Here is a 12,641-nt window from a genome sequence, read left to right as displayed (position 1 = left end):
ACCTTCCCAGAGCCCTTGGGGTGTCCAGCGGGTCAGGGGCACTGGAGGGGTTCATGCCTTGCCATAATCGCCTTTCTGCCACCATCTGCAGGTCCTCCTGAAGAGCCTGGCCTCAGCCCATGTCACCTCTGCAGGGGACCTGACTCGGTTTACACCGCCGTTTGGCATCCTGGCTTCGTGACTTGCGGTAGGAGGGCTGGACCAATTTGAAGAAGGGCAAATCGCAAATGTCAGCTGGCTGAGACCCAAGTGCCAGGTTCTCGCCAGAGGCACTGCTTTTACGCCAGCCTGCACCGTCTGGAGCCCATAATGAAAGAGGCTGACAGTCCATTAGCAGCAGAGTGGTCCGCAGGGCTCAGAGGAAAGGAGCTGTCTGTCATCCACCTCACTTCAAGGGCAAAGTCAACTCTGTGTGTGTGTGTGTGTGTGTCCCCATGTGTGCCCATGCATGTGTGTGTACGTCTCTAAAAATAGGAATATTAATCACAGCTGTGCCTGTTAAAATAGGCACAGACAACAATCTGACATCACAAAGAGGAAATGGTGACAGAGTTCTTGTCCTCTGTCCTCCTGATCCCTGGGGGCAGGTTTGAGAGACAATCGCAGAAAAACAGAAAAACCGTATCACAGGATCAGGAGACCCTTCAGGTCTTCTTGTCCACCCCTCTCTGTTGTCCGGCGCTTTGCTCCAGTGTTTCTGACAAGCCATCCTTTCACTTGAATGCCTCTGGTCACAGGGAACTCACTGCCACTGTGATGTTTTCAACATCCCACTTGCCGATTCCTCTAGTGGCTAGTTCTTCCTGACCTGAGAGCTTAAACTTGGGGCCATATAACTTCTATCCACTGGTCCTAGGTTTGCCCTTTGAAGTCACACACACACACACACACACACACACACACACATTTCCCCAGAACAGCCCTCTCCTGAGTCTCCTTGCCACGCCAACATGGTTTTAAGTGCCCTCACCAGTGTGCTTACTGCTTTCTTGACAAGAACCGGTCTGTGAATCACATCTTCAAAATGCAGTTCTCATTCTGAGAGATGTAAAAATCTTTGCTGCAGCTGTTACCAGTGTGAAAACACACATGCATGGACACGCGCACACACACACACACACACACACAGAAATAAAGTTCCTCTGACTGCATTTTCATCCATTTCTCATTTCATGCCATATTGTCAAATGCCTTGCTGTAATCCAAGTATACTATATCCATGGCATGTTTTTGACCTATGCCCACACTAACTCTCAAGAAAAAAAACAGAAACTAAGAAAGGAAAGGAGCTCAGAGAGGGACCCAGCCCCCCTGGTGCGACCCAACACAGGGATGGGCAGGATCCGTGCCTTCCTTGTTCTGGACACTGGTCGCCTGTGAATTCTGCCTTGGATCCCGTTAACATTCATGGAAGTCAGAACTCATTACTGACTCACACTGACCTCTGGGCCAGGTAACAGGCTCAGACTTTGGTGTGTTTGTTTGGATACAGGATTAAGAGAGGAATTAATAGCATGTGATGTATTTTGTTGCCCCACTCCAGAGAGGCCAGCATTGAGCTCCCCCAACCCACCCTAGTGGATTCTGTGTAAAGGTCCTACAAGGGGTGGGGAAGCAGGGAGATGCTTTGAATACGGGAGGTGGACGAAGTAGATCACAGAGGGAACAGGTGCTTCCCCAAGACTGAGCAAAAATGGGGACTGGGTGGAAGGAAGGAGCACCCTGCAGGCCCACAGTACTCTTTAGCAAGGAGGACCTGCTGTCAGGGGCATTTGAACCCTTCTAGAGCAATGTTCAAGAAATAAGGGTGGATCCCAGGGCCGAACCCCAGCATGGACCAGAAGGGAAGCAACCTCACAGATAGTGAGCAAGCAAGGGGCCAGCCAACACGCCTGGCTCCTGCGTCCCAGAGACCCGGGAGTCCTGGGTGATCCAGAGGGAAGGAAGTGAGCCCAACAAGTGAGATTGAGGTTGAATTTCCAGACACCCCACTGGAGAGCAGAATAAATCTGACTCACAGAAATAAAGGTTCATGATACAGTATCCCAGGGCCATTGGAAAAATTCATGCCTGCCACATCTACCGCTGCCACACCATGAGCTAACACTTCTGAGGTCACACAGGTGATTTGGGGGACCTGAGTGTATTTATATTTACCCATGCTCAATTTCTCCTTTGACCCATCAAAGCAGCCTTTTGATTTATGAGGGTCCTAATGGTCAGCCATTTTATAAGCTCTTCCTCCAAGGTTTACAAAACCCGTGATTTGGGCTAATTCTAGTCGTTGACAACAGGTGTTGGACCCAGCCAGGCACCCACGGGCTGCTACAGGCCTCCTTACCCATTGGCACGACACCCTAACCAGCCCGCTCTCTCCCAGAGCTTGTTCTGCCCCAGCAAAGTCCTCCGACTAAACTGGTATCCGTTCTGCGTATCTCTGCTTTGTTCCTAAGGACATATTGTCAAATGCCTCGCTGAAACCCAAACATACTCTATCTCCTACGCGTTCTCCATCCATCAGCACAGTGACCCTAGCAAGAAAAAAGAAAAACGAAAGTATCTGAGGACAGGGGGAGCGAGGTTAATCCATCCGGCCTGGCTGGCTCTAAGCAGTCCCTCCTGTCTTTCCTAAAGGATCATCAAATCTGGTCAAACCCTCCCCAGATTCATACCAAAGACCAGGTGCCGCACCCCCACCCCCACCGAATCTTCCCGTGTTCCTGCGCTGGTCTTCTGAGATTTACGAATCCAAGTCCACAGTAAGACAAGGAGGAGGAAAGCAAAGACGACTGATAAACATTGTTTTTATTAACAAGTCTAAAGAAGACCTTTGTTGAATCAGGAGACGTGATACAAACTCTGGTGGCCTGTATATAAAACCTGACACTGAATTTGGCCTTTTAGAAACATTTATATATAAAAATATGCATTAAAATCTGTACCACTGATGGAGTGCAGAGGCCAACCGACACCTCCTGACATTAGTGCTTACAAAGGTGGGTCTGGCCTGGGGATACAAGGAGCTGCGGTCCTAGAGCTGCAGGAGGGAGCTCTGTGTGAGAAAGGCCTGCTCTCAAAAGGAGCCACAAGAGCCTGGCTTTGAAGGCAGGACCCCTATGAGCACAATGTCACAGGCCTGGCCTAAAACAAAAATGGTGCTGGGAAGAATGGCAGGAGAGGCGGGCCGTCCTTCCTTCCCTTGTTACTGGGCTCTGACCACCATTCGAGGATTCTGGAGCTCTGCAGACAAACCACCTTTAACTTGGGAGGAATGCTTGCATTTTCCAAATATGTTTTTTTCCCAAGGAAACTGACCAATTCTAACTCCAGGAGCCAAATCATAATTAGCCTGATTTGAAGGGGTAAGAACTAGTTCTTGTCTTTTTTGGTGGCCGAGACCCTGAAACGGCAATCAGAAAGGCTATAATCACAACAGAGAAGTATAATGACGACGGTCTCAATCTATTTCAGTCTTGGACCAAATGCAACTGAGTGACTCTTGCCCAGAAATTGTACCATACAGGCAGTGACATGAGAAGCAGCTATGATTAGCATTGGAATTCCCCCACTTGGGGAGCAAATGATCTTTGCACAAGGCAACGGAAGGCTTTGGGAGAAGCGGGGTCAATACTGCACGTCTGTCTTCAATGAGGAAGACACAGTGCCTTCCCTGGCCGGGCCTGCCATTCTGGCTGAACAGGGTCAGGACTGTGTCTATCGCTTATTCGTTCATGGATGAGCAGACGTCCCTGGTCTGCTCATCCTGTGGCTCTGTGGAAAATGACAACTGTCCCCAACTCAGCTACTAAGCTGCAATCTAAATAGTCAGGCTCCATGGCTGGGAGACACAGAAATGGGAACTGCACAGAAACAGAGGGTGGGCACAGGGGAGCAGGAGGAAAGGCGACGGGTAGGGGGAGAAGCTGCCTTGGGGGCTTTAGGGAGTCTGCAATCCCTATTTCAGGGCTCCTAATAGTTACTGAAAGGGCTGGAGTCCTTCCTGTCATTCCAGTAGATCCTACAAAGGGAAAACAGCAGCCCTACCAGTTTCTATGACCAGTTCCTAGTGATTTTCTCAGCTGCTTCCAGGGTGCGGGCTGTTCCCTTCCCCAGCCCTCAGCTCGAACGGCTGCAGGGTGATCTGCCACTTCTCTGCTGGGACAGTAAGTGGAAGGAGAGATGAAGGGCATAAGTGCCCGAATCATGACCTAGGCAAAAAGCCGGGAGCCATGGTAGGCTATTAATGAGGGACTTTCTCTCTCAAGCAGTGTTATTCCAGGCCCCCCAAGCCCTCAGGGTAAGAGACAGATGCGCCCCGCTCTTCCAGGACAGGAGGCCAAGCCGGCAGCTCCTTCACAGTCTTAGGGCCTTTTCATCTGCTTTAAAGTGACCTAACAACACCCCCTAGTGGAAATTATAAATAAAACAAGGACCACGCATCCAGGTCACCTTCTGCTACCAGTGGTTTTGAGATTCACCATAAAATGGAGTAACACAAACAGAAAACCTTATCTTTAGAAAGATAAGAATAAAAAAGATGGGAGTTCAGAAGCCATCCTCAGGCCCCTCCCTCCTCGGATTCTCTGCCTTCAACAAACACATTCCAAGACCGGGCGACAGGGAGGGGGAGCTCCAGGTCCCCTTACAGTTTGGGCAGACTGCCCGCTGGGGCCAGAATGATGCCAAAGACATAGAAGAGCCCCAGCAGGAGGTTGAGTTTGGCAGTCCTCTGGGGCAGCTTGTTGAAAGTCTGGCTTCGGAACTGTCTCTCCAGGGAGAAGGCCATGGGGACGGTGAGCAGCGGGAGGGCCAGGCTGATGCTGCAGTGTGTGGCCAGGATGCTAAAGATCAGGTAGGGCAGGAAGAGCAGCGTGTTGTAGAGCACGTAGGAGAGGGTGGGGCCGATGAGGATGGCGAGCGTGACGATGCCGGCCTCCCTGTCGGACTCCATGTCCCTGGTGTTGTTGGAATGCAGAACGGCCTCGGTGCTGAGGGCGAGAGGGATGGCGTAGACCAGTGGGAAGACCGCCAGGGACCCCACCTGGACGGCGTAGGCAAACATCACAGCCAGTGGGCCAAAAGTGATGAGGATGACGAGGTCTCCCAGGGCCACGTACTTGAATCCAATTCCTACAGCCAGAAAACCCAGAGAGCTGGTGTGAGATCAAGGGCTGGAAACTGAGGGGCTGTTCATCAGTCCAGAGGCAGGCTACTGCTGGCCGGGAGCGGTGAGTTCTCGGATGGTGAGAATGGCCAGTCAGTGAGCTCCCTGTCCTCCAGAGCAAACCTGACTTTGTCTCCGATGACACAGAGGGGCAGAGAACACTCATGTTTTCGCACCCAGTTAAGCTTCAGAGTCCTACCCAAGTTTTCCTTCCTACTGCCCCCAGTGAAGTCCTGCAACAAAGAGCAGTGGGTTCCCACTACACACACGCTTCAACCGGAGAGCCTGTGAAGGCTCCACAAGATCTTACAATCCGGGTCTTTGGCTTCTTTCTCCCGTCACAGACCCCTGCGAGACATGGCTTCTGTTGGTCAGTCCCTCACAGAATACCCATCCCAGTCTCTTACTTTGCTGCCTCCCTTCTTCCACAACCTCTGGGGGCATCTGCTTTTGAAAACCCCCAGGGCATCTCAGTGAAATTTCAGGGTGCCCAAACTCCACATAAAGAAACTTCCAACCACGTGATGAGTAAAACAGCTGAGACGACGAAGTTACAATGCTGCTTCCCCTCTCTGGTTCCCGTGAAATTACAATTAAATCAGCCCAAACTCCTCTTTCTATACTGCCAACCCACTTCAAATCCTGTCTAAACCACTTCGTTCAAACCTGCCCAGTTCCCTCCAGCGATGCCTCACTCCACCGGACCTCACTCCATCCCTGAATCTGAGTCATGGTCACCCTATGCGGGGAACACCGTGACGTCCATTCTCAGGACCTCCCTCCCCACCCTCATCCAATCTCCCTGGGCAGCCAGACAGGCCCTTCGGAAATACTTACTGGACCATGCCGGTCCCCCAACATACACCTGAAAACCCTTAGCACAGGCTGTCCTCAGATCTTTTATCAGCTCACCTCTGGGCCGGCCCCGCCTCCCTCCCACCGGCCTTGCCTTGAGCTCCCCTCTCCTCCAATCATACTTCTGCTGGTTCCCCGGGGCCTTCAGACACCCCACCCCGCCTTTGCCTGGCTAACTCCTACTCACCCTTGGAGACATTAAAGACCCTTCCAGGCAGCCTTCCCTCATCCCCTAGGCCACATCCAGTCCCCTTGCGATACATATGCTCCCAGAGCACCCAGATTTCCAGCTTTGTAAAATTCATCACGCTTCTAATTACTCAGTCTCCGTCCTTCCCTCAAACCACAAGCTCCATGAGGGCAGGGCTTTGGGTCTGGTTTGTTCACAGCTCACTCCCCAACATGTGGCACAAAGGCTGCACTGAACACAGAGCTACAGTAACAAGCACCTGGAATCTGGGGCCGAGGTGAAGAAAAATGTCCCACTCAGAGCGAGGTCACTTGCAGTGGCGGAGAGGTGGGCCCCACGCAGACTGCTACAGAGGCCTGGGAAACCTCCCGGTCTAACCAAGCTTCCAACTCGTGGCCTCAGGCTCAGGAGATAAAGAAAAGCACTGGGTCATCAATTGCACTTCAACCAGCCGGAAAACGATAAGGGACCATGGTGTGCAGAGGAGCTAAAGCGAGGGCAGCCAAAGAACGGGACTGGGCTCCAGATTCCCTTCACACTGGTAGCTGGGGTCTGCATTCTTTTCCACCTTTACTGAAAGATAACTAACACGGCACACTTGATGCATTCAGATACTGCAAGATGAGGACCACGAGAGCATTAGCCGGGGCTCTGGTGCTAAGCATCCACCCTTGGTTCTTTAGAATGAAGTGTCCCCAGGGAAGCATCACAGCCATGGCCCCCGGCAGCCATCAACACTCAGCGAAGTCATTCAGCACTTTCCAAGCAGTGCTGTGACAAGTTATTTGGCTGTCTGAGGACATGCCCTCTAGGAGGAAGCTCTCTCAAGCAGAACACTGGCTCTCGTTACAAATTAGTAAATCAATGTCTCTTGCAGTATCTCACACATTGAGGGAACAACCCCCACCCAGGGAAGGTGCCAGGCAGGAATACTCCCAGCGGGGACCTGGGAAGTTTCTCCCCCAGCGGCCCCCTCCTTTTTTGCGGACATTCCCAGCTCTCCAAGCAGACATCAGGGCTGTCACTATGAAGAAGACACAAGAGCTCTTTCACCTTGACATCTGGCTAGATTACCCATCTGGCTGGATCTCCTCAGATTACCTGGAAAAAAACTATGTGAGCAAAGCTGAACAGAAACCTGTACCTGCAAGGATACGCCGCCACCTCGAACAGGTCCTACACAGAAACCAACCACAAGCCTGCTCCAGGGCTGAGAGGAGTCTGGTAACCTTCCGGAGGTTATCTGACATGAGAAAATGACAGAGCCCTCCGGCAGAGAGCTGCTTCCTGAGGATGGCCCAGGGCTCACGGGCTCCACCTGCTTCAGAATGTGGCCCACCTCTCCTTTTGGGCACTCCCACCCTTCCCAATACCACTTTCCAAATGAGCCAACACAGCAAAGCCCTGGGCGAGTTCTCAGCACAGCAGCCACCATGAATTCTTTAAAACATAAATCAGAATGCTGGCAAGGCTGTGGAGTAAATGGAACTCTTACACGTTGCCGGTGGGAACATAAAACTAGTACCACCACTTTAGAAAACACGTTGGCAGCTTCCCATGAAGTTAAACATCCATCTGCCCTCTGACCCAGCGATTCCACTCCCAGGCATTCACCCCGGAACAATAAAAACAGATATCCACAGAAAGATTTCAACGCAAGTGCTCAGGCATAACAGCCAAAATACAGAAACAACCCAACTGTCGCTGGACAGGAGAGAGGATAAACAAAGCGTGGTTCTGTGCGCACAATGGATACTACTCAGCAATAAAAAGGAACTTCTGATGCCCACCACGACATGATGAAATCTCAAAACCACCACACTGACCAAGGAAACCAGGCACAAGAATTCATACGAACGAATCCATTTACATAACATTCTGGACCAGGCAAAACAATCTCTGTGAAAGAAACCAAAGAGTGGTGGCCTCTGGATAGGGGTGGGGACAGTGGGAACTGACAGGGAAGGAAGCTTTTGAGAGGGATGGAAATGTTCTGTATCAGACAGGGTTGGGTTATACAACTGTATGCATTTGTCGCAATTCATCGAACTGTAGCACTTGAGATCTGTGCATTTCACGGTAAGCCAATTATATCAATAAAGGTCAATGTTTTAAAAAACAAACAAACAAACAAACCATAAATCAGCTTATGTTGTGACTCTGCTCGATGTGTTTCAGCGTCTCCCCATTTGTTCACTCAATGAATATTAAGTACTAACTACCTGCCAAGCAGTGTTCTGGGCACCATGGGTTCAGCAAAGAACAGACACCCAAATTGCTAATCTGAGAGAGTTTATAGCCTAAGAGGGAAGAAAATTAACCAAGTCGGTACTTTAGATAGTGCGTTAGAAGTAGTATGTGCTGGGGCGCCTGGGTGGCACAGCGGTTAAGCGTCTGCCTTCGGCTCAGGGCGTGATCCCGGCGTTGTGGGATCGAGCCCCACATCAGGCTCCTCTGCTATGAGCCGGCTTCTTCCTCTCCCACTCCCCCTGCTTGTGTTCCCTCTCTCGCTGGCTGTCTCTATCTCTGTCGAATAAATAAAAAAAATCTTATAAAAAAAAAAAAGTAGTAGTATGTGCTGTGAAGAAAAATAAAGCAGAAAAGAGCAATAGGGAAGGTATTGGGGGGGAAGCACGGGTGTGTGTGTGAGCGTGTGTACGTGCACTTTTATTTTCAGCTGCTACAAAAAATTTTTATTGTTTTATAATTTTAAATAGGGTAGAAAGTGAGGCCTCACAAAATAGCTGACAAGTGAGCAAATGGGTGGGGGTTAGAAAGTAAATCAGGCAGATAGAAGGAGGCAGGGCATTCCAAGCTGAAGAAAAGCATCTACAAAGGACCTGTGGCAGCAGCATGCCCTGACTGTACCAGAAACAGCCAGGAGGGCAGTGTGGCTGGAGCACAGTGAGCAGGAGGAAAGAAGAAGGGGGCAACAGCGCTGAGGGGGAGGGGGTAAGGGAGAGAGTGAGCCGATAATGCCCCATCCTGGGGGTCACTGTGAAGACCCTGGCCTTTCCTCTGAACAAGACGGGAGCCACTGGAGAATTCTGAGCAAAGGACTGATGTAGCTGCCTTATGTCTTAACAGGATTACTCGGGCTGCTCATTTGTAAGCACCCTGAAAGGGACACGGGTGGATGCACAGAGATCAATAAAGAACCTGCCACGATAATCGAGATGATAATGGGGGGGGGGCGGGGAGGTGGTGGGACGTGGTCAGATCCCAAATGCATTTTGAAAGTAGAGTCAACAGGATTTGCTGCTGGACTAGACAGGAGGAGGAGAGTCAAGGATGATGCCCATGACTATTAGCCTGAAAAACTAGGAGGAGGAAGTTGCCTTGGAATAAGATGGGGGAAGGTGGGGTAGGGCAGGTTTCTTAGCAGAGATCAGGACTTTGGCTTCTGACACATTGGCTTGAGATGCCCGTAAGGCCTCGAGGAGAAGCTAGTGAGGAAGGAGTCAGAGTCTGGAGTTGAGCGCAGAGATCTGGGCCACAGCTATACATTTGAGAGTCATGAGGTTAACAGATGGCACATGAAGCCATGAGATGGGCTAAAATCACCCAGGAGTGGATGGAGTTAGAGGAAAGGGGTCCAAGGACTGAGGCTGGAGTCCAGAGCCAGAGGCCCTGTGAGACCAACACGATCCAGACCTGACCGGCCTCCCCAACAGTATTTCCTTGTCTCTCTTGATCACATTGGCCTTTCATAGATCCTAGAATAGGCCAAGCTCTCCCCCACTCCAGGGCATTTGCATGCGCTGTTCCTCCAGCCCTGGAGCACTCGGCACCCGAATCAGACCCAGTTCTTCCCTGTCGCCTGCTCCTTATCCTTCACGTAAGAGTTGCCTTCACAGAGAGGGCCTCAACCTTCTGCCGCTGCCCCATGTGCGTTCTACCACAGCACTCTACCGATTTCCTTTACTGAGCTGTTCACAGCTGGCGGCTCCATTCCATTGTCCTTCGCCTGTTCCTTCTTTTCTCCCCCTCTTAATGTCAGGGTGCCCCAGGGCTCAGTCCTGGTCCCCTCGTGTCTCTATCACCACTCCCTCCTCTCCAGTGATCTCACCCAGTCACACAACTTGATCTAGGTGCCAGAGACCCCCCAGATATCTGCATCTCCAGCTCAGGCCTCTCCCTGGAACTCAGATGCTTAGGTCCAGACATCCATTTGACATCTCTGCTTGGAGATCTAATGCGTTAAGATGTCCAAAGTCAATCTCCCAATTTGCTCCCCCAAACCCTACCTCTGACCTTCTCCATTTCACTTGACCCCAACTCCATCATTCCAGGTGCTCAGGCCAAAGCTATTGAGTTATGTTGAATTCCTGTTTCTCTCCTGCCTCACGTCCCATCCAGCAGCAAACTGTGTCTACCTTCAAAATATATTCAGAATCTGACGACCTCTTCCCTTCTGTACCACCACCACCCTGATCCAGGCCGCCAAACCTCTCTTGCCTGGATTGCGCAATAGCCTCGTCTTCCTGCTTCAGTCCTTGCCCACTCGCGTTTATCCATTCTCAATACCGCAACCAGACTGATTCCTTGAAAACCTTAAGGCCCACATAACCTTTGCGCTTCTCTGCCCTCCCCACAACTACTTGCCTTGCTTCAACTCCTTTTGTTTACTCTCCCCCTCACTCACGTACCGGATTCATGCTGTTTCTCGAACTTTTGAGGAACATGCCTGCCTTAAGGCCTAGGCAACTGCCATTCTGAGATTTCGAACACTTTTTCTCTAGATACATGCTTAGCCAACTTCCTTCTATCTTTGCTCACATTACCTTTTTGAGGAGGCCTACCCTGATCAAACTTCTTCAAACAGCTAGGTCCTCCTTCCTCGCTCTATTTATGTTTTCCCTATGGCACTAATCATGTTTTTATATACTATCATCAGGGTCCCAACTCATCTGGGCTTACCAGGAACTTTCCTGATTTCCACACCAAAAGTCCAGCATCCTGGGAACTGTCTTAAGTCCTGAGCAAAACAGGACATTGGTCATCCTGAATAGAATTTACTACTTTTACTTGTCTTTCTCCTCGAGATCTATAAAATAACTTCCACAAGAGCCCCTGCTCAGGATCTGTGACACTGGGTTCACACAGAAAGAACAGTGCCTGTTACATAATAGGTGCTCAATAAGTAGGACTTGACCACCCACCCCCACCCCCCCCCCCCCCCCCCACCCCCGGCCGCCTATCGCTACCTTAATAAGCTGTTGCAAGGAGTCACACAGCAAACTAGCTGAAAGTAATTAGCTGTATAATGCTGAGCTCTTCAAATTTAATCCCACTAAAATCTGAAATGGTGGTGTTATAAGATAACGACCAATGAAAGGAAACTAGATGGAAAAACGTCCATATATATGATTCCTAACACCCATAAACCAAGGCAGGGTCTTCTCAAGTCACTACTGTTCTCAAAAAATCCACACCACCCACACATTACAGATTCCACGTAAATGGCCTAACTCAGGAAAGAACCTTTGACACCTCTTCTCCAGCGCTGTAACTCCTATGCGAGGCAGGAGTTTCTAGTACATGCAGCCAGCAAACAGGCCAACTCTTACCTCCTGTGTAGAGAAAGGAGCCAGACAGGCCTCCAAAGTAGATGAGAGCCAAGTGCTCCAGTTTCAGAGGAGACAGGCAGTAGAGACAAGCGGCACAGACACAGCCCAAAGTGTAGAGGAAGACTCCAAACAGGACAACATCCTGGGGCTCCAAGATTCGGTCCACCAGGGTCCTGTCGTCACTCTTTTTGTGGTCAATGCCCTTGGAAAAGTCATAGTAAGTGTTGACCAAATTGCCAGCCCCGTGCACGGCCAGGACAGCTACGGCACAACCCACCAGCAGCCTGGGATCCAGGACGCCCTGGGATCTGTAGGCCAGGGCACTGCCCAGGGCCACCGGAGTGAGCGAAGCACTGAAGCTCCAGGGCCGCAGGGCCAGCACGTAGGAGGCGCACTTCTGCCTCCAGGAGCGTTGGGGAAGCCTGTCCTGATCCCGACAGTCGTTCCCCAGCAGGTCCCTGTCCCCGGACTTGGCCGTCTCTCCCGCCTGTATGTTAATCTCCCCCGGAACCTGTGAGGCCGCCATGGAAGCTACACGTGGCTGAAGTCAAAATCTATAGTGAACACCCACGGAACAGCCACGGGGTGCGGGGTGGGCCGGCAAGACCTGACCTTCCTCGGGTTCCGCCCCGGGGCAGGGCTGGGGAGGCGGCGGGCACCGGGGGAGCACCGAACGGACCTGGCAGCCCACGAGGCCCGGCGGCACCGCCCAGACCTCCTGTCACCCGGGCGAAGCCTGTCTCTGGACCTCAGTCCCGGACTAGAGCCCAAGACCGAGCTGCGACCGCACACCCCTGGGTACCGGGGCCGCCATCTTGTGCGCCCGCCTCCCGAAGCCCGCCCGGAAACAGGGGCCGACGAC

At 51.5% G+C, this 12,641-nt stretch overlaps 1 protein-coding gene across 2 annotated transcripts; it reads right to left on the bottom strand.

The window, feature by feature from the left end:
* Window positions 1–2,788: 2,788 nt before the first annotated feature.
* Window positions 2,789–12,641, bottom strand: UBIAD1 (UbiA prenyltransferase domain containing 1). Of its 2 annotated transcripts, XR_004628701.1 has the most exons (3): window positions 11,780–12,641; window positions 6,469–6,612; window positions 4,995–5,130 (listed from the first exon to the last, which is right to left on the bottom strand). XR_004628701.1 is itself a non-coding variant. In XM_002922748.4 (2 exons), the coding sequence occupies exons 1-2, from the start codon at window positions 12,303–12,305 to the stop codon at window positions 4,643–4,645; spliced, it is 1,014 nt and encodes a 337-aa protein (XP_002922794.1). In that variant the 5' UTR covers window positions 12,306–12,638; the 3' UTR covers window positions 2,789–4,642. The 2 variants fall into 2 exon arrangements, 1 of the variants encoding a protein (XP_002922794.1); XM_002922748.4 differs by lacking the exon at window positions 6,469–6,612 and having other exon boundaries at window positions 2,789–5,130; window positions 11,780–12,638.

This window comes from Ailuropoda melanoleuca, chromosome 11 (genome assembly GCF_002007445.2).
Source record: "Ailuropoda melanoleuca isolate Jingjing chromosome 11, ASM200744v2, whole genome shotgun sequence".
Classification (NCBI taxonomy): Eukaryota; Metazoa; Chordata; class Mammalia; order Carnivora; family Ursidae; genus Ailuropoda; species Ailuropoda melanoleuca.
This window is presented reverse-complemented; position numbering and strand designations above follow the sequence as displayed.